The sequence below is a fragment of the Podarcis liolepis genome (assembly GCF_965112155.1).
Source record: "Podarcis liolepis genome assembly, chromosome: 6".
NCBI classification, from domain to species: Eukaryota; Metazoa; Chordata; class Lepidosauria; order Squamata; family Lacertidae; genus Podarcis; species Podarcis liolepis.
Window position 1 is genome coordinate 4187488 of NC_139559.1, and position 21881 is coordinate 4209368.

Genomic DNA, 21881 nt, shown 5'->3' on the forward strand with positions numbered 1-21881 from the left:
AATGAGCAATTCTTGTGGACTTGAAGCGGAACGCTGGGAGATTCAAGACAGAGAACGTCCTTCTTTTACACAGCGCATAGTTTTTACTATGCTGATTTACTGATTTCAACTTTTAACATGGTTTTTACTGTACGGCTTTATGTACTTTTGTTGTAAACAGTTTTTTAATGAAATAGCAGCATGTGTTTTTTATAAATAAGGAAGTAAAAAATAAATAGACTCTGGGATTTGCTCCCGCAGGCCGTGATGGCCACCAACCAGGACAGCTTTAAAAGAGAATTATACAGATTCTTGGAAGAATAAGGCTATCAATGGCTACAAGCCAGGATACCTATTGCTCTGCCTCCACAATTGGAGGAAGGAATGCTTCTGCATACTAGTTGCTAGAAACTGCAGGAGGGGAAATGGGTCTTGTGTTCGAATCCTGATTGCTGGTTTCCTAGAGGCATTTGGTCAGCTGCTGTGGGAACAGGATGCTGGACAAGGCGGGACATTGGCCTCATCCAGCAGCATCTTTTTATGTTCTTGTGGTTTCCTTTAAATCAGGAAAGTTAGAGCCTTCTTTTGTGGGTGTTTTCTGCCACATGTCATCGAAGTATTCCTAGTGCAAGAGTGCTGGGTTTACACCAGACTGTCCACACATCATTCAACTTTTTTAGTTGTTCTGAGATGCTTCCCCAGTCTCACTGCAACGCTTCCTTCTGAAGAGACCCCTCTTGTGCTATCATGCAACAGAAGCGGGCCAAAAAATAAACTGGAACAGGTCTGAAAAAAAGGTATCACAGGACTTCAAGAGGATGTTACAGAACATGCACTGATAGGAAACAAAGCAATACAATGGTACCTTGGTTCTCAAACTTAATCCGTTCTGGAAGTCCATTCCAAAACCAAAGCGTTCCAAAACCAAGGCGCGCTTTCCCATAGAAAGTAATGCAAAACGGATTAATCCGTTCCAGACTTTTAAAAACAACCCCTAGAAGAGTAATTTAACATGAATTCTACTATCTAACAAGACCACTGATCCATAAAATGAGAACAATAAACAAGGTACCGCAGTCACCTAATCTATCAATCAGTAGCTGAACTGGGTTCCACATACTCACAAAAATGAAAGAGCCCCAAAAACAAAAATGCAAAATAAGCAGCAAAAACAGGCAGACCTCAGCGTAACACTCAAATAGTGTAACACTCCAAACAGAAGTGTGGCACTCAAATCGGAAGTGTAACACTCAAAGTGGAGCGCGTTCAGCTTCCGGAAAAAGTTTGCAAACCAGAACACTTACTTCAGGGTTTGCAGTGTTTGGGTTCCAAGTTGTTTGAATACCAAGGCGTTTGAAAACCAAGGTACCACTGTATGTCTACTCCTGAAACCGCTGCAGGTGAAAACAATATCAAGAGTAACTGTATATAGAATCATAAAATTGTGGAGTTGGAAGGGACCCCAACCCCCTGAAACCTTCCAAGGGAGACCGTTCCACTTTTCTTATTGTCAGAAAGTTCTTCCAGGTTTGCTTAGTACTGCCCTGACGCTGTCATGAGCACAAATCACCATGAATTCACAATGCAAAGGAGAGGTCCTTAGAAAAAACCGCCTCTTCCCCAGCAAGGCATGCAAATAGGGTTTTGCACCATCTGAACTTCTTGTGCCTTAAGTGAGAATCATGACCCCGGGTCAATCTACAATTGCTAAATCTACAATTAGGCAAGATGGAAAGAGTAGCCCAAGATCTAAAACTGGCTGTCTTCCTAACTCCCACCCTCACAACAAGAAAGCAGACAAGACCTTTTGCCTGGACACACAACAAGCACCTCGCTGGGACTGTTAGTCAAAGGCTGTGTTTGCCCAGCAACTGTGGGGCTCCCCCAACTCTGTGCCCCCATTGGTGCCAGAGAAAATAAGTCACCTCAGAGGTACATTCAGGATTGGTCTAGCCCTGAAAATGCTGGTGTACCTATCAGAAAATTCCCCCCACCCGTCCCAGGTGTTAAAAATACACTTTTTTAAAAAATGTGGCAAACAGTTGCTATTTAACAGAACACCTAAATCTGCCACTGGTTATTAACTAACTTTTCACCCTGCCTTCTTGTTGAGGTATTTGGGACATCGTGGTTCTGATAGTAGTATTTGGGACAATACTGAGTAGTTCAGTATCATCTGCACTGACCAGAAGAGGTTTTCTGGAGCTTCAGACAGGGGTCATTTGCCCAGTTGTACCTGCATATAGACGTGGGTGGCACTGTGGGTTAAACCACAGAGCCTAGGACTTGCCGATCAGAAGGTTGGCGGTTCGAATCCCCGCGATGGGGTGAGCTCCCATTGCTCGGTCCCTACTCCTGCCAACCTAGCAGTTCATCAAAGTGCAAGTAGATACCGTATTTTTTGCTCTATAAGACTCACTTTTCCCCTCCTAAATAGTAAGGGGAAATGTGTGTGCGTCTTATGGAGTGAATGCAGGCTGTGCAGCTATCCCAGAAGCCAGAACAGCAAGAGGGATCGCTGCTTTCACTGTGTGGCGATCCCTCTTGCTGTTCTGGCTTCTGAGATTCAGAATATTTTTTTTCTTGTTTTCCTTCTCCAAAAACTAGGTGCGTCTTGTGGTCTGGTGCGTCTTATAGAGCGCAAAATACGGTGAATAGGTACAGCGGTATCCCGGGATGCAAACAGGATCCATTCCAGAGCCCCGTTTGCATCCCGAATGGAATGCAAGGCATGACAGCACATCTGCGCATGCGCGGGTCGCGTCTCGCCGCTTCTGCACATGCGCGTGACATCATTTTGAGTGTCTGCGCATGTGTGAGTGGCGAAATCCAGAAGTAACGCGCTCTGTTACTTCCGGGTTGCCGTGGAGTGCAACTTGAACGCATTCAACGCAAAGCACATTCAACTCGAGGTATGACTGTACCGCTCCGGTGGGAAGGTAAACGCCGTTTCCGTGCGCTGCTCTGGTTCGCCAGCAGCGGCTTAGTCATGCTGGCCACATGACCCGGAAGCTGTACGCTGGCTCCCTCGGCCAAGAAAGCGAGATGAGCGCCGCAACCCCAGAGTCGGCCACATCTTGACCTAATGGTTAGGGGTCCCTTTACCTTTACCTGCAGATACCAAGCATTGGGCCTGGATCCTTCTGCATTCAAAACAGCTGCTCCTGTCACTGAGCCACAGCCTTCCCGGCATGCTTGCAAACTCTACAGGAGAGCCAGGAGACCGGGAGGTGGCTGGCAACTAGTTCCCATGGCACCTGTGGATGGAATCTGCCACTCGGTGCCTCGGTCCCTTGTCCTGGACCAATCAGCTGCCCTGTGGAGGAATGGGCACAGGGTACCAGCAAGAGGTGCGCTGTTGCTAGGACCAAGCGCTTGGCTTCGCTGAGGCACCTTGGCAACAAGCCACACCTTCCCTCTCTCCCAACAACAGGCGTATCCTGGCAACAGGGAAGCTGGCACTCTCTCCTCGCCAGCTCTCCCTCCGCAGCATCAGCATCCCAGCAACAGAGCATCTCGGCCGCCGCCGTTTCCTAGCAACGGAAAGGCAGACTCCAAAGCCCGCTGTTGCTGGCCCAGTGATGCAGACAGTGTCTGGATTGGACAAACGCTCTGGAAGTCTTCCATTCACCCTGGGATCTGGATCGATTGAAAGCAACCTGGGAACTGTGGAGGGAGACAAGTGTGCATGCAAGCGGTTGTGCGAGGGGGCTAGGGGTCATCTTTCCCCAACCTGGTGCCTTCTAGATCAGGGGTCAGCAAACTTTTTCAGCAGGGGGCCGGTCCACTGTCCCTCAGACCTTGTGGGGGCCCAGACTATAATGGGGGGGGGGATGAACAGATTCCTATGCCCCACAAATAATCCAGAGATGCATTTTAAGCAAAAGCACACATTCTACTCATGTAAAAACACGCTGATTCCCGGACCGTCTGCGGGCCGGATTGAGAAGGTGATTGGGCCGGATCCAGCCCCCAGACCTTTGTTTTCCTACCCATGTTGTAGAGTTACTTATCTCCTTGGCTCGGAGGTCACTTAACTTCATACCCTCCAAAATTTCTCCGATGAAAGTAGGGATGTCCTATGGAAAAGTGGGACATTCCAGAGTAAAATCAGAAACTAGGGCATCTTCTGTAAATCTGGGGCTGTTCCAGACCCAACTTGGATGGTCTGGAAGCCTGACTGCCTGCAGATGGAGAAGCAGAACACAGCTACCTTAGGTAAAGGTAAAGGGACCCCTGACCATTAGGTCCAGTCGTGGCCGACTCTGAGGTTGTGGCGCTCATCTCGCTTTATTGGCCGAGGGAGCCGGCGTGCAGCTTCCGGGTCATGTGGCCAGCATGACTAAGCCGCTTCTGGCGAACCAGAGCAGCACACGGAAACGCTGTTTACCTTCCTGCCAGAGCGGTACCTATTTATCTACTTGCAGTTTGACGTACTTTCGAACAGCTAGGTTGGCAGGAGCAGGGACCGAGCAACAGGAGCTCACCCCGTGGGGGGATTCAAACTGCCAACCTTCTGATCGGCAAGTCCTAGGCTCTGTGGTTTAACCCACAGCGCCACCCGCGTCCCTACAGCCACCTTGGGTGGTAGCTATTGATGGATTTACATTCCACAAATTTGTCCAGCCATATTTGAAAGCGGCCTAATTTGCTGGCCGTCCCTGCCTCCTGTGGCAATGGGTTCCATGGTTCAACTATGCGCTGCATTAAGAAGTGCTATCTCTTATCTATCTTGAATCTTCCAACATTCCTTGTTTCCAGATTTCACTGTTTGGGAAATATGCTAAAGCAGTCTTTGCTGACCTGCTGCCCTCCAGATTCCCCCCCCCCCCGCAACGCCCATCATCCCTGATCAATGGTCCTGCTGGCTGGGGGTCACGGGAGTCAAGCAACATCTAGAACATGGGTAGGCAAACTAAGGCCCGGGGGCCGGATCTGGCCCAATCACCTTTTCAATACAGCCTGCGGATGGTCTGGGAATCAGCCAACAGAGAGAAAGCCAGGGCTGATTTCTGCATGAGAAACAAGAGTGTTTTGGAGTGTTCATGATATGAACCCCACATTGCAGGCTCAGGTTGTATATACTGTATTTTTCCGTGTATAAGACTAGGGGGTTTTTCCACCAGAAAATTAGGTCTTATACACAGGTAGTGCTGAGGGGGTGTTTCTTAATTTGGAGTCCCCCAAAATAGGCAGCGTCTTATGCATGGGGGCGTCTTTTACACGGGAAAATACGGTGTATATATATGTGTAAATAAACCACATAGCATGAAAACACCACAGTCTCTGCTGTGCCTCGTTCCTGAAGGAAATACAAACTCTTTTTTTTGAAAAAAAAGTAATTAAAAATAAATAAAATTAAGACCATATGAAGAGGTGACCCAGTACTGCACCACACTGTTACAATATCATCAGATTGCCCAATTATTTAATCAGGACAAAGCAATAGGATTTGAAAAAGAAGAATCAAAATCACGAAAAGTATTATTACAAAACTCGAAAAAGAATATATCCAAAATGTATAATTTATTATTAGAATAGGAGTTAAAGGATGAAGAAGTAAAAGAAGTTATGACTAAAGGGGCATGCGATATAGGTTACGCAATTCGGCTGGATCAATGGGAGAAATTATGGAGATGTGGTATTAAATTTATGGCATGTTACACAATCAGAGGAAAATTTGATGAAAATGGTGTGCCAGTGGTACTTAACTCCAGGAAATACAAATTCTGGGTAATCGCCTGGAACCTCTGGAATCTCACACTGCAAAGAGATTAAAATAATAATAATAATGTACCCCACCCATCTGACGAAATCGGGGTGGCCTGCAACAATATTTGAATCCCACCATTTCTCCATGGAATAGACAGGTGGATCGTGCCCCCAGTTCCGACGGTGGATCCTAAGCCCATTTAGGGCTGGAGGGGTGTCAAAACCAGTTGCCTTCTGTATGGGCACAGAGAGCTCCATCTTTCCCGCAGAGCTTGTTAGTTTCCTCCTGTCCGCCGGGTCCCAGTTAACAAGATAATTGGATTCTGCAGAAGCTACCACGTTCATCCTCAGAGAGCGAAAGTGACTCTCCCTTCTCGGCTTCCCGGCTGCCGGGCTCCGAATATTCGGGGCCTGCCAGAGGTGTGGGCAGCCGAGGCCAGACGTGACTCAGCCAGGCGGGCAGGGAGGCGTTGCGCTCTCGAGAAAGCTGCTCTCGTCCCCGTGGAGACATCCGTTTCCGAGAGCGACTGACTCAGACACTGGCAGCCTGGCATTCTGGAGCTGCGCTCGCAGCCGCCGGCGGGCAGCAAACCTCGTCTCTGCCTGCTGCCACAGAGAAACGGCCGCGCCGCCAAGCACCCTGCCCGGCTGACCTGGCTGTGAGGGGGTGGCAAAAGGGCATTTGGCATTTTGCTGCCTGGCACGGATGACGCAGCCTGCCTCCTTTGTGAACCGGCGGCAGCAGCGGCTGCCCTGTCTCTTCCACTTTGGCGGGTGCCCACCTGTGGCTTGTCGCTGCCGGCGGAGAGGCAGAGAGATGCGCTAGGAGGACTTCTTTGGCTGGCGCCAAAAACGCAGGTGAGGAGCCGCGGCGGAACAGATTCTTTGTTGGAAGTCCCAGGAGAGATGAAATGAAGCACTTCTTGGCCCTGTTAAGCTATGGGACTCCCTGCCACAGCAGGCAGGGACGGCCACCCGCTTTGAAACAGGATCGGACCAATTAGGACAGGGCTATTGAGAGCTCCTGGCCAGGATGACTCCACAGTTGGAAGCGGCAATGCCCCTGAATGCCAGGTGCTGGAAACCACAGGAGGAGGGGAGAGGGGTCTTGGGTTCAAGTCCTGCTTGCGGGTTTTCTTATTGGGGCATCTGTGAAAACAGGGTGCAGGCCTAGATGGGCCACACTGGCCTGATCCAGCAGCCTCTTCTTATGTTCTTATTAGTAGAGGGGAAGTGGATAGGGCTAGTTCCGTCACTTCTGCTATACCAGGAGGGGGAAGAGAAGGCCCAGGCCATGACCTGCAATGACTCTGTCTGTCATGGTCTGGTTCATGGGCAACTGAACCATGAATCATGGGCTGGAGACGTAAGGACCGGAGGCAAGATGGCGGGGTGGGAGCAGAACGGGAGTCCAGGAGTCAGGAAGCCCAGAGTCCGAGGGTCAGAGAACCAGGAGTCAAGAAGCTGAGGGTCCGAGGGTCAGGAAGCAAGGAGTCACAAAGTCAGGGGTCCGAGGATCAAGCAGTAAGGAGTCAAGGAGTCAAACGTAGCAAAGCAGGGAACGTGCTGCTGTGGCAACGAGCCAAAGGGAAGATGCTGACCTTATATCCCTTCCTGGCTCTTGCCACCAGGTGCTGTGAGTTACCAATCAGCCTCACCTGTGAGGCCGCACCTTGCCTCTTCAGAACAAACTTAGGAAGGCCCCAGTCCTGCAAAGTCCTATAGGTCACAGGGCCTGGGTCCAGCACGCACGCCTGACACTGTTCTTCCTCCACAGCTGGAGTAATAATATAATAATAATAATTTATTATTTATACCCCACCCATCTGGCTGGGTTTCCCCAGCCACTCTGGGCGGCTTCCAACAAAATATTAAAATGCCATAATACATCAAACATTAAAAGCTTCCCCAAACAGGGCTGCCTTCAGATGTCTTCTAAAAGTCTGGTAGTTGTTGTTCTCTTTGACATCTGGTGGGAGGGAGTTCCACAGGGCGGGTGCCACTACCGAGAAGGCCCTCTGCCTGGTTCCCTGTAACTTGGCTTCTCGCAGTGAGGGAACCGCCAGAAGGCCCTCGGCGCTGGACCTCAGAGTCCGGGCTGAACGACGGGGTGGAGATGCTCCTTCAGGTATACTGGGCCGAGGCCGTTTAGGGCTTTAAAGGTAGTGCCAACACTTTGAATTGTGCTCAGAAATGTACTGGGAGCCAATGGGGGTCTCAATAGATTAGTTGCAGTTTCCGGGTCACCTTCAAAGGTAGCCCCATACAGAGTGCATTGCAGTAGTCCAAGCGGGAGATAACCAGAGCATGCACCACTCTGGCAAGACAGTCTGTGGGCAGGTAGGATCTCACCCTGCGTACCAGATGGAGCTAGTAAACAGCTGCCCTGGACACAGAATTGACCTGGGCCTCCATGGACAAAAAATTAAAACAAACAAACAATGAAGATCCCAGAGTGTTTCACAAGAGAACCGCTCTAGCCACTGCACAACACTGCCTCTCAGTTTGCGGAAGACTGTGCTGTTGAATAAAAGCAATTAAAAGCAACAGCAGCCTTTTCCTCTCCCTGCCGGGTAGCCTAACCTTGCTGAAGAGTTTTAGGATACAGGACGGAGGCTGGGATAAGGCCCTTTCCAGAAGGAGGAACTCCATGGGTTCAGCGCTTGCTCCCTCCCCACCCCACCAGCCCTTGGACCTGGCTCTCAGCATGCTGAAGGATGGAGCGGGCTTTGCAGCCATCCTCCCTCCTCTCTGCGTGAGGCGGTCCCCATGGCAACGGCCAATCAGGGAAACAGGATGCAGCCAGCTCACAGCCAGGCAGGCTGAACTGATGGGGTGGGGTGTGGGGAGCAGAAAGGAAAGCGGGAGGGAAGGAGGGGGGAAGGGCAGCCAGTCTTCCTCGCACAGGGCTGCAAGGAGGCATTGCAAAGAGGGGTGGTGCGGCATAGTGGCTAGCGAGCGCTGGACCAGGGCCTGGGAGGGACCAGGGCTCGAATGCCCACACGGCAGCAAAGGTCACTGTGGGTGACCGTGGGAGCCAGTCATTTCCTCTCTCAGCCTAGTCTACCTCACAGGGTTGTTGTCAAGATGGAATGGATGTGGAGGAGAACCTCTCAAGCTCCTTGGAGGAACAGGCGGGGTTATAAATGTGATAAATGTGATAAAGATGAATTTTAATAGGGAGAAATGTAAAGTATTGCACTTGGGCAAAAAAAATGAGAGGCACAAATACTTGAGAGCAGGACATGTGAAAAGGATCTAGGAGTCTTGGTTGACTACAAACTTGACATGAGCCAACAGTGTGACGCGGCAGCTAAAAAAGCCAATGCAATTCTGGGCCTCATCAATAGGAGTATAGCATCTAGATCAAGGGAAGTAATAGTGCCACTGTATTCTGCTCTGGTCAGACCTCACCTGGAGTACTGTGTCCAGTTCTGGGCACCACAATTCAAGAAGGACACTGACAAACTGGAACGTGTCCAGAGGAGGGCAACCAAAATGGTCAAAGGCCTGGAAACGATGCCTTATGAGGAACGGCTAAGGGAGCTGGGCATGTTTAGCCTGGAGAAGAGGAGGTTAAGGGGTGATATGATAGCCATGTTCAAATATATAAAGGGATGTCACATGGAGGAGGGGGAAAGGTTGTTTTCTGCTGCTCCAGAGAAGCGGACACGGAGCAATGGATCCAAACTACAAGAAAGAAGATTCCACCTAAACATTAGGAAGAACTTCCTGACAGTAAGAGCTCTTTGACAGTGGAATTTGCTGCCAAGGAGTGTGGTGGAGTCTCCTACTTTGGAGGTCTTTAAGCAGAGGCTTGACAACCATATGTCAGGAGTGCTCTGATGGTGTTTCCTGCTTGGCAGGGGGTTGGACTCGATGGCCCTTGTGGTCTCTTCCAACTCTATGATTCTATGATTCTATGAAATAAATAAATTGCTGCGCCCGGATGCTTCTCGGAGGTGCAGGGAAACCTTCTGCACTTTCTGTCTGAAGGATCTGAGAAAGTTTCTCTGATCCAAGGTGTTGGTTTTGTTCCTGGTTTGTGTGTGTGATGGTGGCAGGAACATCAATCTTCTGGCACTCCCATTTGTATGCAAACACACACAAACACACCCCTTGTTTGCAGGGGGTCCCATGCCCCTCCCAATAATAATAATAATACTAATAATAATTTATTTCTACCACACCCATCTGGCTGGGTTTCTCCAGCCACTCTGGGCGGCTCTCAACAGAATATTAAAACCACAATAAAACATCAAACACTAAAAACTTCCCTGAACAGGGCTGCCTTCAGATGTCTTCTAAAAGTCAGAGAGTTGTTTATTTCCTTGACATCTGATGGGAGGGCGTTCCACAGGGCGGGTGCCACTACCGAGAAGGCCCTCTGCCTGGTTCCCTGTAACTTGGCTTCTCGCAGCGAGGGAACCGCCAGAAAGCCCTCAGCGCTGGACCTCAGTGTCCGGGCAGAACGATGGGGGTGGAGACGCTCCTTCAGGTATACCAGGCCAAGGGAGCATTTAGGGCTTTAAAGGTCAGCACCAACACTTTGAATTGTGCTCAGAAACGTCCTGGAGGGCTCTCCCCCTCTTCTGAATCTGGCCCCCTCCCAAAGCTGCTTCTCTTTGCAAAATGGTCCCCTCCCAAAACTGCTTTTACGGATGTGACTGCTCTGTTACGTTCATTTATTGATTGATTTCTACTATCTACAGTGGTACCTCTGGTTAAGAACTTAATTCGTTCTGGAGGTCCGTTCTTAATCTGAAACTGTTCTTAACCTGAAGCACCACTTTAGCTAATGGGGCCTCCCACAGCTGCCGCCACGCGATTTCTGTTCTCATCATGAAGCAAAGATCTTAACCCGAGGTACGATTTCTGGGTTAGCGGAGTCTGTAACCTGAAGCGTCTGTAACCTGAGGTACCACTGTATTTATTAAATTTATACCCCGCCCTTCCTCCCATTCATCTAAACAATACCTTTAAAATAAAGCAAAAAAAACCTAAAAACAATTTGTTTGTAATGTGTAGTTTGCCCTGGCCACAAAGATCATGGTGGGGGAGACTGTAGGTGAATGTTTCAGCCAGTCACTTAGCTCTTAGACAATCCTACCTCACAGGGTTGTGGTGAGAACACACAAAAAAACCCAGCGAGGCCAGCCCTGCATGGTCCTCCTAGATGGAGGAAGGGCTGGACGTGGATGCAATACAGTGGTCCCTTGGTTCTCAAACTTAATCCTTTCCAGAAGTCCGTTCCAAAACCAAAGCGTTCCAAAACCAAGACGAGCTTTCCCATAGAAAGTAATGCAAAATGGATTAATCCGTTCCAGACTTTTAAAAACAACCCCTCAAACAGCAATTTAACATGAATTTTACTATCTAACGAAACCATTGATCCATAAAATGAAAGCAATAATCAATGTGCTGCACTATAAAATAATTAAGATGTAGATGATAAAAAGTAAAAATAATTTTTTTTCTTACCTGCACCGATGATAGTCGTTGTTTGGATGGCGGGCTTTTATCCATTTCCACAGTCACACAATCAATCAATCAATCAATCAATCAATCAGTACTGTAGCTGAACTGGGTTCCACACAGTCACAAAAACAAATTAACCGAAAAAGCCTCAAAAACAAAAACGCAAAATGAATAGCAAAAACAAAAGTGCCAAACTTAATCCGTTCCAGAAGTCCGCTTGACTTCCAAAATGTTTGAAAACCAAGGCGCGGCTTCTGATTGGTACAGGCACCCCGGAAAAAATAGCCGACAGCCACATCGGACATTCGGCTTCCGAAAAACATTCCAAAACCGGAACACTTACTTCTGGGTTTTCGGCGTTTGGGAACCTAGGCGTTTGAGAACCAATGTACCACTGTATAGAAATAGAGCAGTGTCCCTCCATCTTTCCAGAACCAACAGCATCCTGCCAAATTCAAAAGGGGCTCATGATCAGCTTACACATGGGGTGGGGGTCTCCCCTCAGGCCACACAAAAATGTCCCCAATCTGCCTCTGTCAGTTGCTGAAGCCAACAAATCATTTTGGAGAAGAGCCCAGCTGTTATCACAAGTGCCCTTAATGGAGAAGGATCCGTTAATAAATGCCAGGAGGACCTCTTCTCCTGGAGCTATTCTGGGTGAGATTCCAGGAATACATGATGGCAATTGTTTCAGGAAACCAGCATATTTTAAGCCGAGGTTAGATGGCTATCTGTCATGAATGCTTTAGCTGAGATTCGGCAAGGCGTTGGACCAGATGACCCAATTCTAGGGTTCCATGATTCAACGTTGAGTTCACATTCAAACTAAGCTATCCTTACTATCCTTACATCAATATGACTTGATTTCCAAGTAATCCTAAAGGTGAATTTGCTTCTCTGAAGGAGAGCTCGGCTCCTGGATCAGGCCAGTGACCCGTCTAGACCACAGCATCTGGGGCTAGTGGACCGCAAGCTGAATATGAGCCAACAGGGTGGTGCAGCGGCAAAAAAAAGCTAATGTTATTCTAGGCTGCATCAACAGAAGTCTAGTGTCCAGGTCAAGGAAAGCAATGTTGTTGTTTAGTCGCTTAGTCATGTCCAACTCTTCGTGACCCCATGGACCAGAGCACGCCAGGCCCTCCTGTCTTCCACTGCCTCCCGCAGTTTGGTCAAACTCATGCTGGTAGCTTCGAGAACATGGTCCAACCATCTCGTCCTCTGTCGTCCCCTTCTCCTTGTGCCCTCCATCTTTCCCAACATCAGGGTCTTTTCCAGGGAGTCTTCTCTTCTCATGAGGTGGCCAAAGTATTGGAGTCTCAGCTTCACGATCTGTCCTTCCAGTGAGCACTCAGGGCTGATTTCCTTCAGAATGGCTAGGCTGGATCTTCTTGCAGTCCATGGGACTCTCAAGAGTCTCCTCCAGTACCAGAATTCAAAAAGGGAAGCAATAGTATCACTCTATTCTGCCTTGGTCAGACCACATGTGGAGTCCTGTGTCCAGCCTGAGGTTTGGAAAACAATCAATAACCCCATTTAAGAGAGAGGGGGAAATCCTCCAATGAGCCCCATGAAGATTCAGCATGTCCAATGGGCACAGGATCCTAGCTGGGTGCTGCTGGTAATGTTAGTGGAGACGGAAAACTGGGGAGAAGTGGGGACGGAATGGAGCAACCTGGGAGAGGTCATGGCCGGCTGGTTGAGCAGGGAGCACTCCAGGCTGCAAAATTTAGTTGCAGGTCCCATCTGTATAACACATTTTATACCTGGTGGTGGAACAATCGCATGACCTGCAGACCCGTCCCAATATTCAGCACGGTTCCCCATTTACTCTCGACGTCCTCCCTGTCCGTCTGGTTTTGACGGAACAGCCGGCCGCCCTCTTGGAACCGAGCGAGCCTGACGCATTTGCTGTGCCCCACTCAGGTCCAATGCCCACATCCTGCCAACATTTGTGCGGCTGCAGCCGGGGCCCAGGCATGGAGCGGGGGAAATGGTACGGGGTTCGTTCCTACCTGCACCTCTTCTATGAGGACTGCACCGGAGCGAATCTGGACAACGAACTGGATTTGCCCCCAAAATCTCCAGCCAGCAGCGGCTGGTCCTCTGTCCTCTGGAAGGTAAGGACTGCAACAAGTACCTGCCTTTTGTTGTTGCTGCTTTCAGGCCTTTCAGACTAAGCACCTCTGAGCATGCGAAGACTTCTTCCTTCTCCCCACCGCCAGCGTTTATTAAAGCAGCTTAAGAAAAACGGCCCCTTGAGCATGTGCAGAGTTTATTTGTTAGGGATATAGGAAGCTGCCTTAAATCGAGCCAGACTGCTGGTCAATCTAGCTCAGGAATGCCTACTCTGGCAGGCAGCAACCATCTAAAGCTTCCAGCCCAGGAGATTCCCTACCTGGGGATGCTGCCAGTGGGGTGGACCAGGGACTTTCTGCATGCAAATGGGAGGGGGAGTGTGGGGGCAAACCCAGGGCATCTCTCCAAGGGAACAGACAGCCAGCAAGTATTATAGGAAGGTAGCAGCGGTTGCTAAGGCCAGGCCAGGCCAGGCAGATGCCCCGTCTCCACTGGGAGCAACCTCAGGTCAACGAAGACCAGGCAGCTTCTGGGATGACTCTGGCGCCACCTGCAGACATGTGCTGGAGCATCCTGGCGCTCCCAGAAGGAGCATGGGGTTCTGGAGGTCACGTCCTGCCACTCACTACAAGCTTCAAACTCCAGGGTTTGCGCCTCCTGGTGCCACCTTGGCCGGGTTCACCCCTGGGCGATTCGAGAGCTCCACCCAGTTGCTGCGCCCACTGGCTAGGAATCCTCTGTCACGCCGCACTGCTGCCCCGAGTCTGGGATTTGTGGTCCCTTCCTTGAATTGCAGGGGTGGTCTTCGGGGTGCAGGGGACTTCGATCTTTAAAAAGCTTAGGGAGGGAGCTAATGCAGCCTTGCCAACTGTGTGCCCCCTCAAATGCACGGGCTGGGGCTGATGGGAGCTTCAGTCCAAAATACCTGGGGAGAGCCAGGTTGGCAAAGGCTGAGCCACAACCAGCCCGGAAGCATTTTTTCCATTAATCTCAGGTGTGCACTGGTATTGAAGTGTGTGGAGATAGCACTTTGCATGCACTCAGAGGCACTTCTGGCATGCTCAGAGGCCAGTTCTAGGCATGTTAGGGTATTTTCTTTTGACTTTCCTAGTTTTGATTGCTGTATCGCTTGCATTTCATCTTGCAAGCCACCCTGAGACATTTTAGAGGAGGAGGAGGCGGTGGTGGCGAATAATAATAATAATAATAATAATAATAATAATAATAATAATAATAATAAAGTACCTCTTGCTAGAGGGATGCAGGTGGAGCTGTGGGTTAAACCACAGAGCCTAGGGCTTGCCAATCAGAAGGTCGGCGGTTCGAATCCCCATGACGAGGTAAGCTCCCGTTGCTCGGTCCCTGCTCCTGCCAACCTAGCAGTTTGAAAGCACGTCAAAGTGCAAGTAGATAAATAGGTACCACTCCAGCAGGAAGGTAAACGGCATTTCCGTGTGCTGCTCTGGTTCACCGGAAGCGGCTTAGTCATGCTGGCCACATGACCCGGAAGCTGTACGCTGGCTCCCTCGGCCAGTAAAGCGAGATGAGTGCCGCAACTCCAGAGTCAGCCACAACTGGACCTAATAGTCAGGGGTCCCTTTACCTTTTACCTCTTGCTGATCTGGACTGTAACCCTATTTAAATGGATCTCTTCCCCGAAAGTTAGCATGCACAGGATCGTTGTTTTATGGGGAAATCTCCAAAGGTTGCTTCCTTTCTTACCGTCTCCGCGGCGTCATGCCAAGTGCTGTTGACTTAATTGAACCACATTGCAGTGCACTGAAGGGCACAGCCATCTGCCTCGATTTGCCCAGATGCAAGAACGCACAGCCAAAACTTCTCGTTCCACAACGAAAACCGTTCTGTGTGTGTACACAGTGATAATAATATAATAATAATAATTTATTATTTATACCCCACCCATCTGGCTGGGTTTCCCCAGCCACTCTGGGCGGCTCTCAACAGAACACTGAAATAAAATAACCAATAAACATTAAAAGCTTCCCTAAACAGGGCTGCCTTCAAATGTCTTCCAAAAATCTGGTAATTGTTTTTTGCTTTGACATCTGGTGGGAGGGCGTTCCACAGGGCGGGTGCCACCACCAAGAAGGCCCTCTGCCTGGTTTCCTGTAACTTGGCCTCTCGCAATGAGGGAACCGCCAGAAGGCCCTCGGAACTGGACCTCAATGTCTGGGTAGAACGATGGGGGTGGAGATGCTCCTTCAGGTCTATTGGGCCGAGGCCGTTTAGGGTTCTTAAGGTCAGCACCAACACTTTGAATTGTGCTCGGAAACGTACTGGGAGCCAATGCAGGTCTTTCAAGACCAGTGTTATATGGTCTCGGCAGCCGCTCCCAGTCACCAGTCTAGCTGCCGCATTCTCATCCTGCTCTTTTCCACCCCCAGGTGACCCTCTCGGCTGGGACCCTGCTGCTGCTCATTGGCGCCTCGGCTTTGGCCACGGGGTACCTCCTGCCCCCCAAGTTGGAAGGGATTGGCGAGGCAGAGTTTGTGGTGCTTGACCAGCAGGCGGTGGAATACAACCACGCCTTGGGGATCTGCCAGGCCGTGGGCGCGGTTCTATGCGCCCTGGCCGGGGCCCTGCTGACCGTCTGCCTTCTGTCCTCAGGGCTGCGCAACTTGAACGGAGGCGGCAAGCGGGGGCAGGACGGCGAAGACCAGGAGGAGCAGCTGTCCCCCATCTTGCGGGAAGGCTCCCCTGGGCAGCACCGGGGCGCCATTGTCACAGCAGCTCCTGTGCCCTTCAGAGACCCCTGGGTGCAGAGTATTCAGCCTAAGAGAGAGCCGTAAACCCAGACTTTTCAAGAGGGGAAGAAGCCATGCGCCGAGGCCCACACAGGATATATTTCCAAGCTGTCGCTTCCCTCGTCGAGCTGTTTGGTGCATCATGCTTTGAATGTCATGTTTCGAACCAGTGGCTCCCAGACTTTTTCAGGGCACCGTCCCCTTGGTTCCATAAATTCACCCCCAGGGCCCCTTACTATTCTGAAATGTCTCCCTTAATAAGGGGACGTGGGTGGTGCTGTGGGTTAAACCACAGAGCCTAGGACTTGCCGATCAGAAGGTTGGCGGTTTGAATCCCCGCGACGGGGTGAGCTCCCATTGCTCGGTCCCTGCTCCTGCCAACCTAGCAGTTCGAAAGCACCTCAAAGTGCAAGTAGATAAATAGGTACCGCTCTGGTGGGAAGGTAAACGGCGTTTCCGTGCGCTGCTCTTGTTCGCCAGAAGCGGCTTAGTCATGCTGGCCACATGACCAGGAAGCTGTATGCCAGCTCCCTCGTCCAATAAAGCGAGATGAGCACCGCAACCCCAGAGTCGGCCACGACTGGACCTAATGGTCAGGGGTCCCTTTACCTTTATGTCCCTTAATAAAGTTTGAAATAACCCGAAATTCAGTCTCGGTTCTTCACCCCTCAGTTTTGCTTCAATTCAGGAAACCCTTCTGGGGCCGAGAAGAGTAAGTTTGCCAACTCTTGAAGGGACAGAAGCTCTGCGCCGGCAACAGCTGCATGACAGGCAGCAATTCAACAGGCTATCTCTGCACTGCTACGCCTGAAGAATCCACACCGGTTGGATTTCTGCGGTCTGCACGGTTCTCAAGGTCACAGAGAGTTTTCAGACAAGAAGGTGCCACCGGCGATTCTCGCGCGCTCGTCCGTTTAAATGGAAGGGACGCAGAGCCACCAGGCCTGGATGACAGCCTTTCCCCTTTCTGGTTCAATAAAGATCAAAATAAAGGAAAATGCTTGGATGGAATCGGTTTCATTGGATGAGCGGCAGCAAGTGTTGCATGACTGGTCTTTGTCAGGGTTCAGTTAATCCACAATCTGATTTTATGAAATAATCCTGCTCCCCAAAGATGGGGGTAGGGCATTTTAATAATAATAATAATAATAATAATAATAATAATAATAATAATAATAATAATTTTTACCCTAGCCACTCTGGGCAGCTTCCAACAAACATAAAAATAATAGTAACAATCTGATCCAATATAAAAAGTAAGAATACCTTTAAAAGAAAGCTTATTTCAAATAAGGCAATACAGTGGTACCCCGCAAGACGAACGCCTCGCGAGACGAAAAACTCGCAAAACGAAAGGTTTTATCGTTTTCAAGTTGCCTCGCAAGACGAATTTCCCTATGGGCTTGCTTCGCAAAACGAAGCTTGCCCCGGGGACAGCGGGTCTTCTCTTTTGAAGCAAGGGACGGCGGGGAGATCGCTTCTCCCGGTGCTCCGAAGCCGGGCGGGGGGGGCGGGAACACCTGCCCCCACCGCCCCGCTTCAGAACGGTGCTCCGAAGCCGGGCGGGGGCGGGAACACCTTCTGAAGGCGGGCGGGGGGGCGAAAGTCTTTGTCCCCCCGCCTGCCTTCCCAGGGGCTTTTAAATCGCCCGGACAGCGGAGAAGTCCTCCGCTGTCCCAGGGTTTTTTAAAATGCTGGGGGTGGGAAGAAAAGCCCTTGTCCCCCCCCCCCAGCCTTCAGAAGAGGTCCGGGGACAGACTGTCCCCGGACCTGGTCTGAAGGCGGTTTCCCTAGGAATGCATTAATTGATTTTCAATGCATTCCTATGGGAAACCGTGCATCGCAAGACGAAAAACTCGCAAGACGAAGAGACTTGTGGAACGAATTAATTTCGTCTTGCGAGGCACCACTGTACTTTATTCAATATTCCATTAGAATCCAATAGTAAATAGTAAAATTAAACACCAGCAAATAATAATTAAACCTTTTACACTTAACAATTACACTAAAGAATTACTAATCTGTAATCGATAAAAAAACAGCAAATCACAATGCATAAAATCCACAAAACATACAAAACCACGTAAAGGGAACAAATTGAGAAACAAGGACACACAACTTATAAAATTATTTTTTAAAAAATATATAAGGTAAGTTGAGAGTTGCCTGCATCCATTGAGAAGAAAGCTCTGTACGTGTTCAGAGGAACCCTGTCCTTAGGCTCTTACAACACACACAGTGTTATGTACTGAGTTGAATAGGATCCAAAATGCAGCAGTCTGATTGGTCCTAGAACAATAGGATTCAGAATGCAGCAGTCTGATTGGTCCTTGAACAATAGGATTCAGAATGCAGCAGTCTGATTGGTCCTAGAACAATGCAGCAGTATGATTGGTCCGCAGGAGCCACCCAATCCAGCTACAGGTAGAAGTGAATCCACAGCCTGATTGGCCTACAGGAGAATCCCGGAATTAGCCAATCACGTGCAGCCCATTGTGTAAATAATGTACATTGGTACCTCGGGTTACATATGCTTCAGGTTACAGACTCTGCTAACCCAGAAATATTACCTTGGGTTAAGAACTTTGCTTCAGGATGAGAACAGAAATCGTGCTCTGGCAGCGTGGCGGCAGCAGGAGGCCCCATTAGCTAAAGTGGTGCTTCAGGTTAAGAACAGTTTCAGGTTAAGAACGGACCTCCGGAACGAATTAGTACTTAACCCAAGGTACCACTGTATATAAAGCAGATATTTTGGGGAAACATTCATTCCTCCTCACCACTATGAGCTGAATAAAGAGCATGAAATCCACTCTTGACTCCGAGTATATTTCACACAGCATGGGCTAGATTCAGGTAGGTAGCCATGTTGGTCTGACACAGTTGAAATAAAATTAAAAAAATTGTCCAGCAGCACCTTACAGACCAGCTACGTTTGTTATGGGTATGAGCTTCCGTGTGCATGCACACTTCTTCAGATACACTGAAACAGAAGTCACCAGACCCTTATATATAGTGGGAGGGTGGGGTTTTTCTCAAGAGAGTCGTAGGAGATGGGGAATTGACTCAATGGGTGTGGTAAACCTGTGGACTGTTAACGACTGCAATTAGTCCTACACTTAGTCCTACACTTTTATTTATTTATTTATTTGTTTGTTTGTTTGTTTATTTATTTATTTATTTCAATAGCAGGGGCTGATTCCCTTTATGAAAGAAAAGCACCAAAGTGCAGAGTCCTCTAGGCCATTTTAGAAAGCAAGACATTATAAACGAAATTAATATATGCAATTAAAACAAAACAAAACACCCAGCTTTGCTGTTGGGAAGCAAAGAGGGAAGGGGGGGGAAGCAAAAGGCATTCTGCACATGCTCAAAGGCACTTTCTGCTGGACAAGCTTTTTAAAAACACAAAAGATGGCAGTCCTATTCCCTTCCTTCCGAGAACTTTCAGGTCTGTTGTAGGGCCGCTTCCAGCACTTGACCGCTAGGGGGAGCTCTAAACCAAATCCTCAAGGAGGGACAAATCAGCCGCCTAAACTAATTGCACAAGCCAGATCTGCAACAAAATGATGCAGCGTGGCGTACCTTGAACAGGATACTCCATTCCATTCCTAGTCTCCTCCTGATTTTTTGTGTCCTCCTCTCCACCGCAATGGCCAGCCAGCCAGCATTTCATACTCAGTCTTCACCGGGCTGTTTTGAACCCAAACTTTTTGTACTTTTTGTAAACCTGTCGTTAAACCTCTCTCTTGTGTGTGGGTAGTTCTGTTTTGGCTACATAAGAGACTGACATACAGTGGTGCCTCGCAAGACGAAAAGAATCCGTTCTGTGAGTCTCTTCATCTAGCGGTTTTTTCGTCTTGCGAAGCAACCCTATTAGCGGCTTAGCACTATTAGCGGCTTTTAGCGGCTTATCGGCTTAGCAGATAAGCAGATTAGCGGCTTAGAAAAGGGGGGGGGAGGGAAAAAAACCCGCAGGAAGTCGCAAGACATTTTTGTCTTGCGAAGCAAGCCCATAGGAGATTCGTTTTGCGAAGCACCTCCAAAACGGAAAACTCTTTCGTCTAGCGAGTTTTCTGTCTTGCGAGGCATTCGTCTTGCGGGGCACCACTGTATAGGCAATTTAGTTTGCTGCTAGTGATTTATAATGAGTGATTTACTAGAAATCATAGAATCATCGAGTTGGGCCATCTAGTTCAACCTTCTGCAATGCAGTAATCTCAACTAATAATAATAATAATAATAATAATAATAATAATAATAATTTATTACCTGCCCAACTGACTGGGTTTCCATGACAGATGGCCATCCAACCAAGGCTTCCAAACATAGCTGTCAACCTATCTCTTTTTTAAAGGGAAATTCCCTTATTCCGAATAGGATTCCTCGTAAGAAAAGGGAAAAGCTGACAGCTATGCTTCCAAACCTCCACGGAAGAAGAGTCCACAACTTCCCATGGGAGACCATTCCACTGCTGATCAGCTCTTAAGACCAGAAAGTTCTTCCTGATGTTTAGTGAGAATCTCCTTTCTTGTAACTTGAAGAACTCGAGTCCTACCCTCCGGAGCAGGAGAAAACAAGCTTGCTCCCTCTGCCCTTGAGACATTTGAAGATGGCTATCATCTCTCCTCTCAGTCTCCTCTTTTCCAGGCTAAAGATACCCAACTCCCTCAACTGTTGGTACTAAAGGGTTAAGAGGTAACAAGTCGCTCTAATCACTGAGCAGCTGGAAGTCATTAAGCATCCAGGAATGTGAGTTAGTTTGTATAAATAGTCAGTTCACCCTTGCGTTCTCTCTCTCTCCCCCCCCCCCCCCCGTTTGCTAATATGAGTTAAGTTTAGAGTAAGGTTTTCTTTATGCCGGAGATAAAAGCATGTGTGCTTTATCGCCAGGGTTTTTTTCTTTTGTAAATAAAGTTTTTTTTCCTGAGTTCCAAAGTGCTTGCTCCAGGATTCTTCATTGAAAGGTACTGACTCTCCTGCCTTCTTCAACCGCTGCACGAAATTCTCTGCTGAGATAAGATTTATGGCGTTGGAAGCACACTGGACGTTTACTTAACATTAAACTAATTAAAGTTTAATGGACATCAACCGTTCCTCATAAGGCTTGGCTTCCAGACTCTCTGTCATCTTGGACACCGTCCTTTGCACCCCTACCAGCCTGTCAACATCCTTCTTGAATTGTATAAAGCAGTGCTTTTTTCTTTTAAAAAAAATATTTAGGGGTACTCTCATTTTCCTACTCATATTGCAATACTGCCCCTCAATGAGGCCAAACTTAGATTCACAAAATGTTTAGGGGTATGCGTCTCCGCAGAAAAAAAAGCACCGATTTAAAGCCATCTAGGTTTTAAAGGGACGCGGGTGGCGCTATGGTCTAAACCACAGAGCCTAGGGCATGGGTAAGCAAACTAAGGCCCAGGGGCTGGATCCGGCCCAATCGCCTTCTCAATCCGGCCCGTGGATGGTCCGGGAATCATCATGTTTTTACATGAGTAGAATGTGTGCTTTATTTAAAATGCATCTCTGGGTTATTTGTGGAGCATAGGAATTCGTTCATCCCCCCAAGAAAACAAATTATAGTCTGGCCCTCCACAAGGTCTGAGGGACAGTGGGTGGACCGGCCTCCTGCTGAAAAAGTTTGCTGACCCCTGGCCTAGGACTTGCCGATCAGAAGGTCGGCGGCTCGAATCCCCACGATGGGGTGAGCTCCCGTTGCTCGGTCCCTGCTCCTGCCAACCTAGCAGTTCGAAAGCTTGTCAAAGTGCAAGTAGTTAAATAGGTACCGCTCTGGCGGGAAGGTAAACGGCATTTCCGTGTGCTGCTCTGGTTCGCCAGAAGCGGCTTAGTCATGCTGGCCACATGACCCGGAAG

At 49.0% G+C, this 21881-nt stretch overlaps 2 protein-coding genes across 2 annotated transcripts in view; both read left to right on the forward strand.

Moving 5' to 3' along the window:
* Positions 1 to 21881, forward strand: part of NSFL1C (NSFL1 cofactor) — a 146224-nt gene that overhangs the window by 6637 nt on the left and 117706 nt on the right. The gene's annotated exons all lie outside the window — the stretch shown is intronic.
* NRSN2 (neurensin 2) lies at positions 5545 to 17008 on the forward strand. The gene is made up of 3 exons (XM_083507780.1): positions 5545 to 6549; positions 13093 to 13286; positions 15651 to 17008. Exons 2-3 carry the CDS (start codon positions 13098 to 13100, stop codon positions 16053 to 16055), a joined length of 594 nt encoding a protein of 197 aa, XP_083363906.1. The 5' UTR covers positions 5545 to 6549; positions 13093 to 13097; the 3' UTR covers positions 16056 to 17008.

Coding starts and splice junctions, on each gene's coding strand:
- NRSN2 (XM_083507780.1), top strand. CDS start 13,098: ATGCCCACATCCTGCCAACATTTGTGCGGCTGCAGCCGGGGCCCAGGC. Junction 13,287..15,650: donor GGTCCTCTGTCCTCTGGAAG/GTAAGGACTGCA, acceptor TTCCACCCCCAG/GTGACCCTCTCGGCTGGGAC.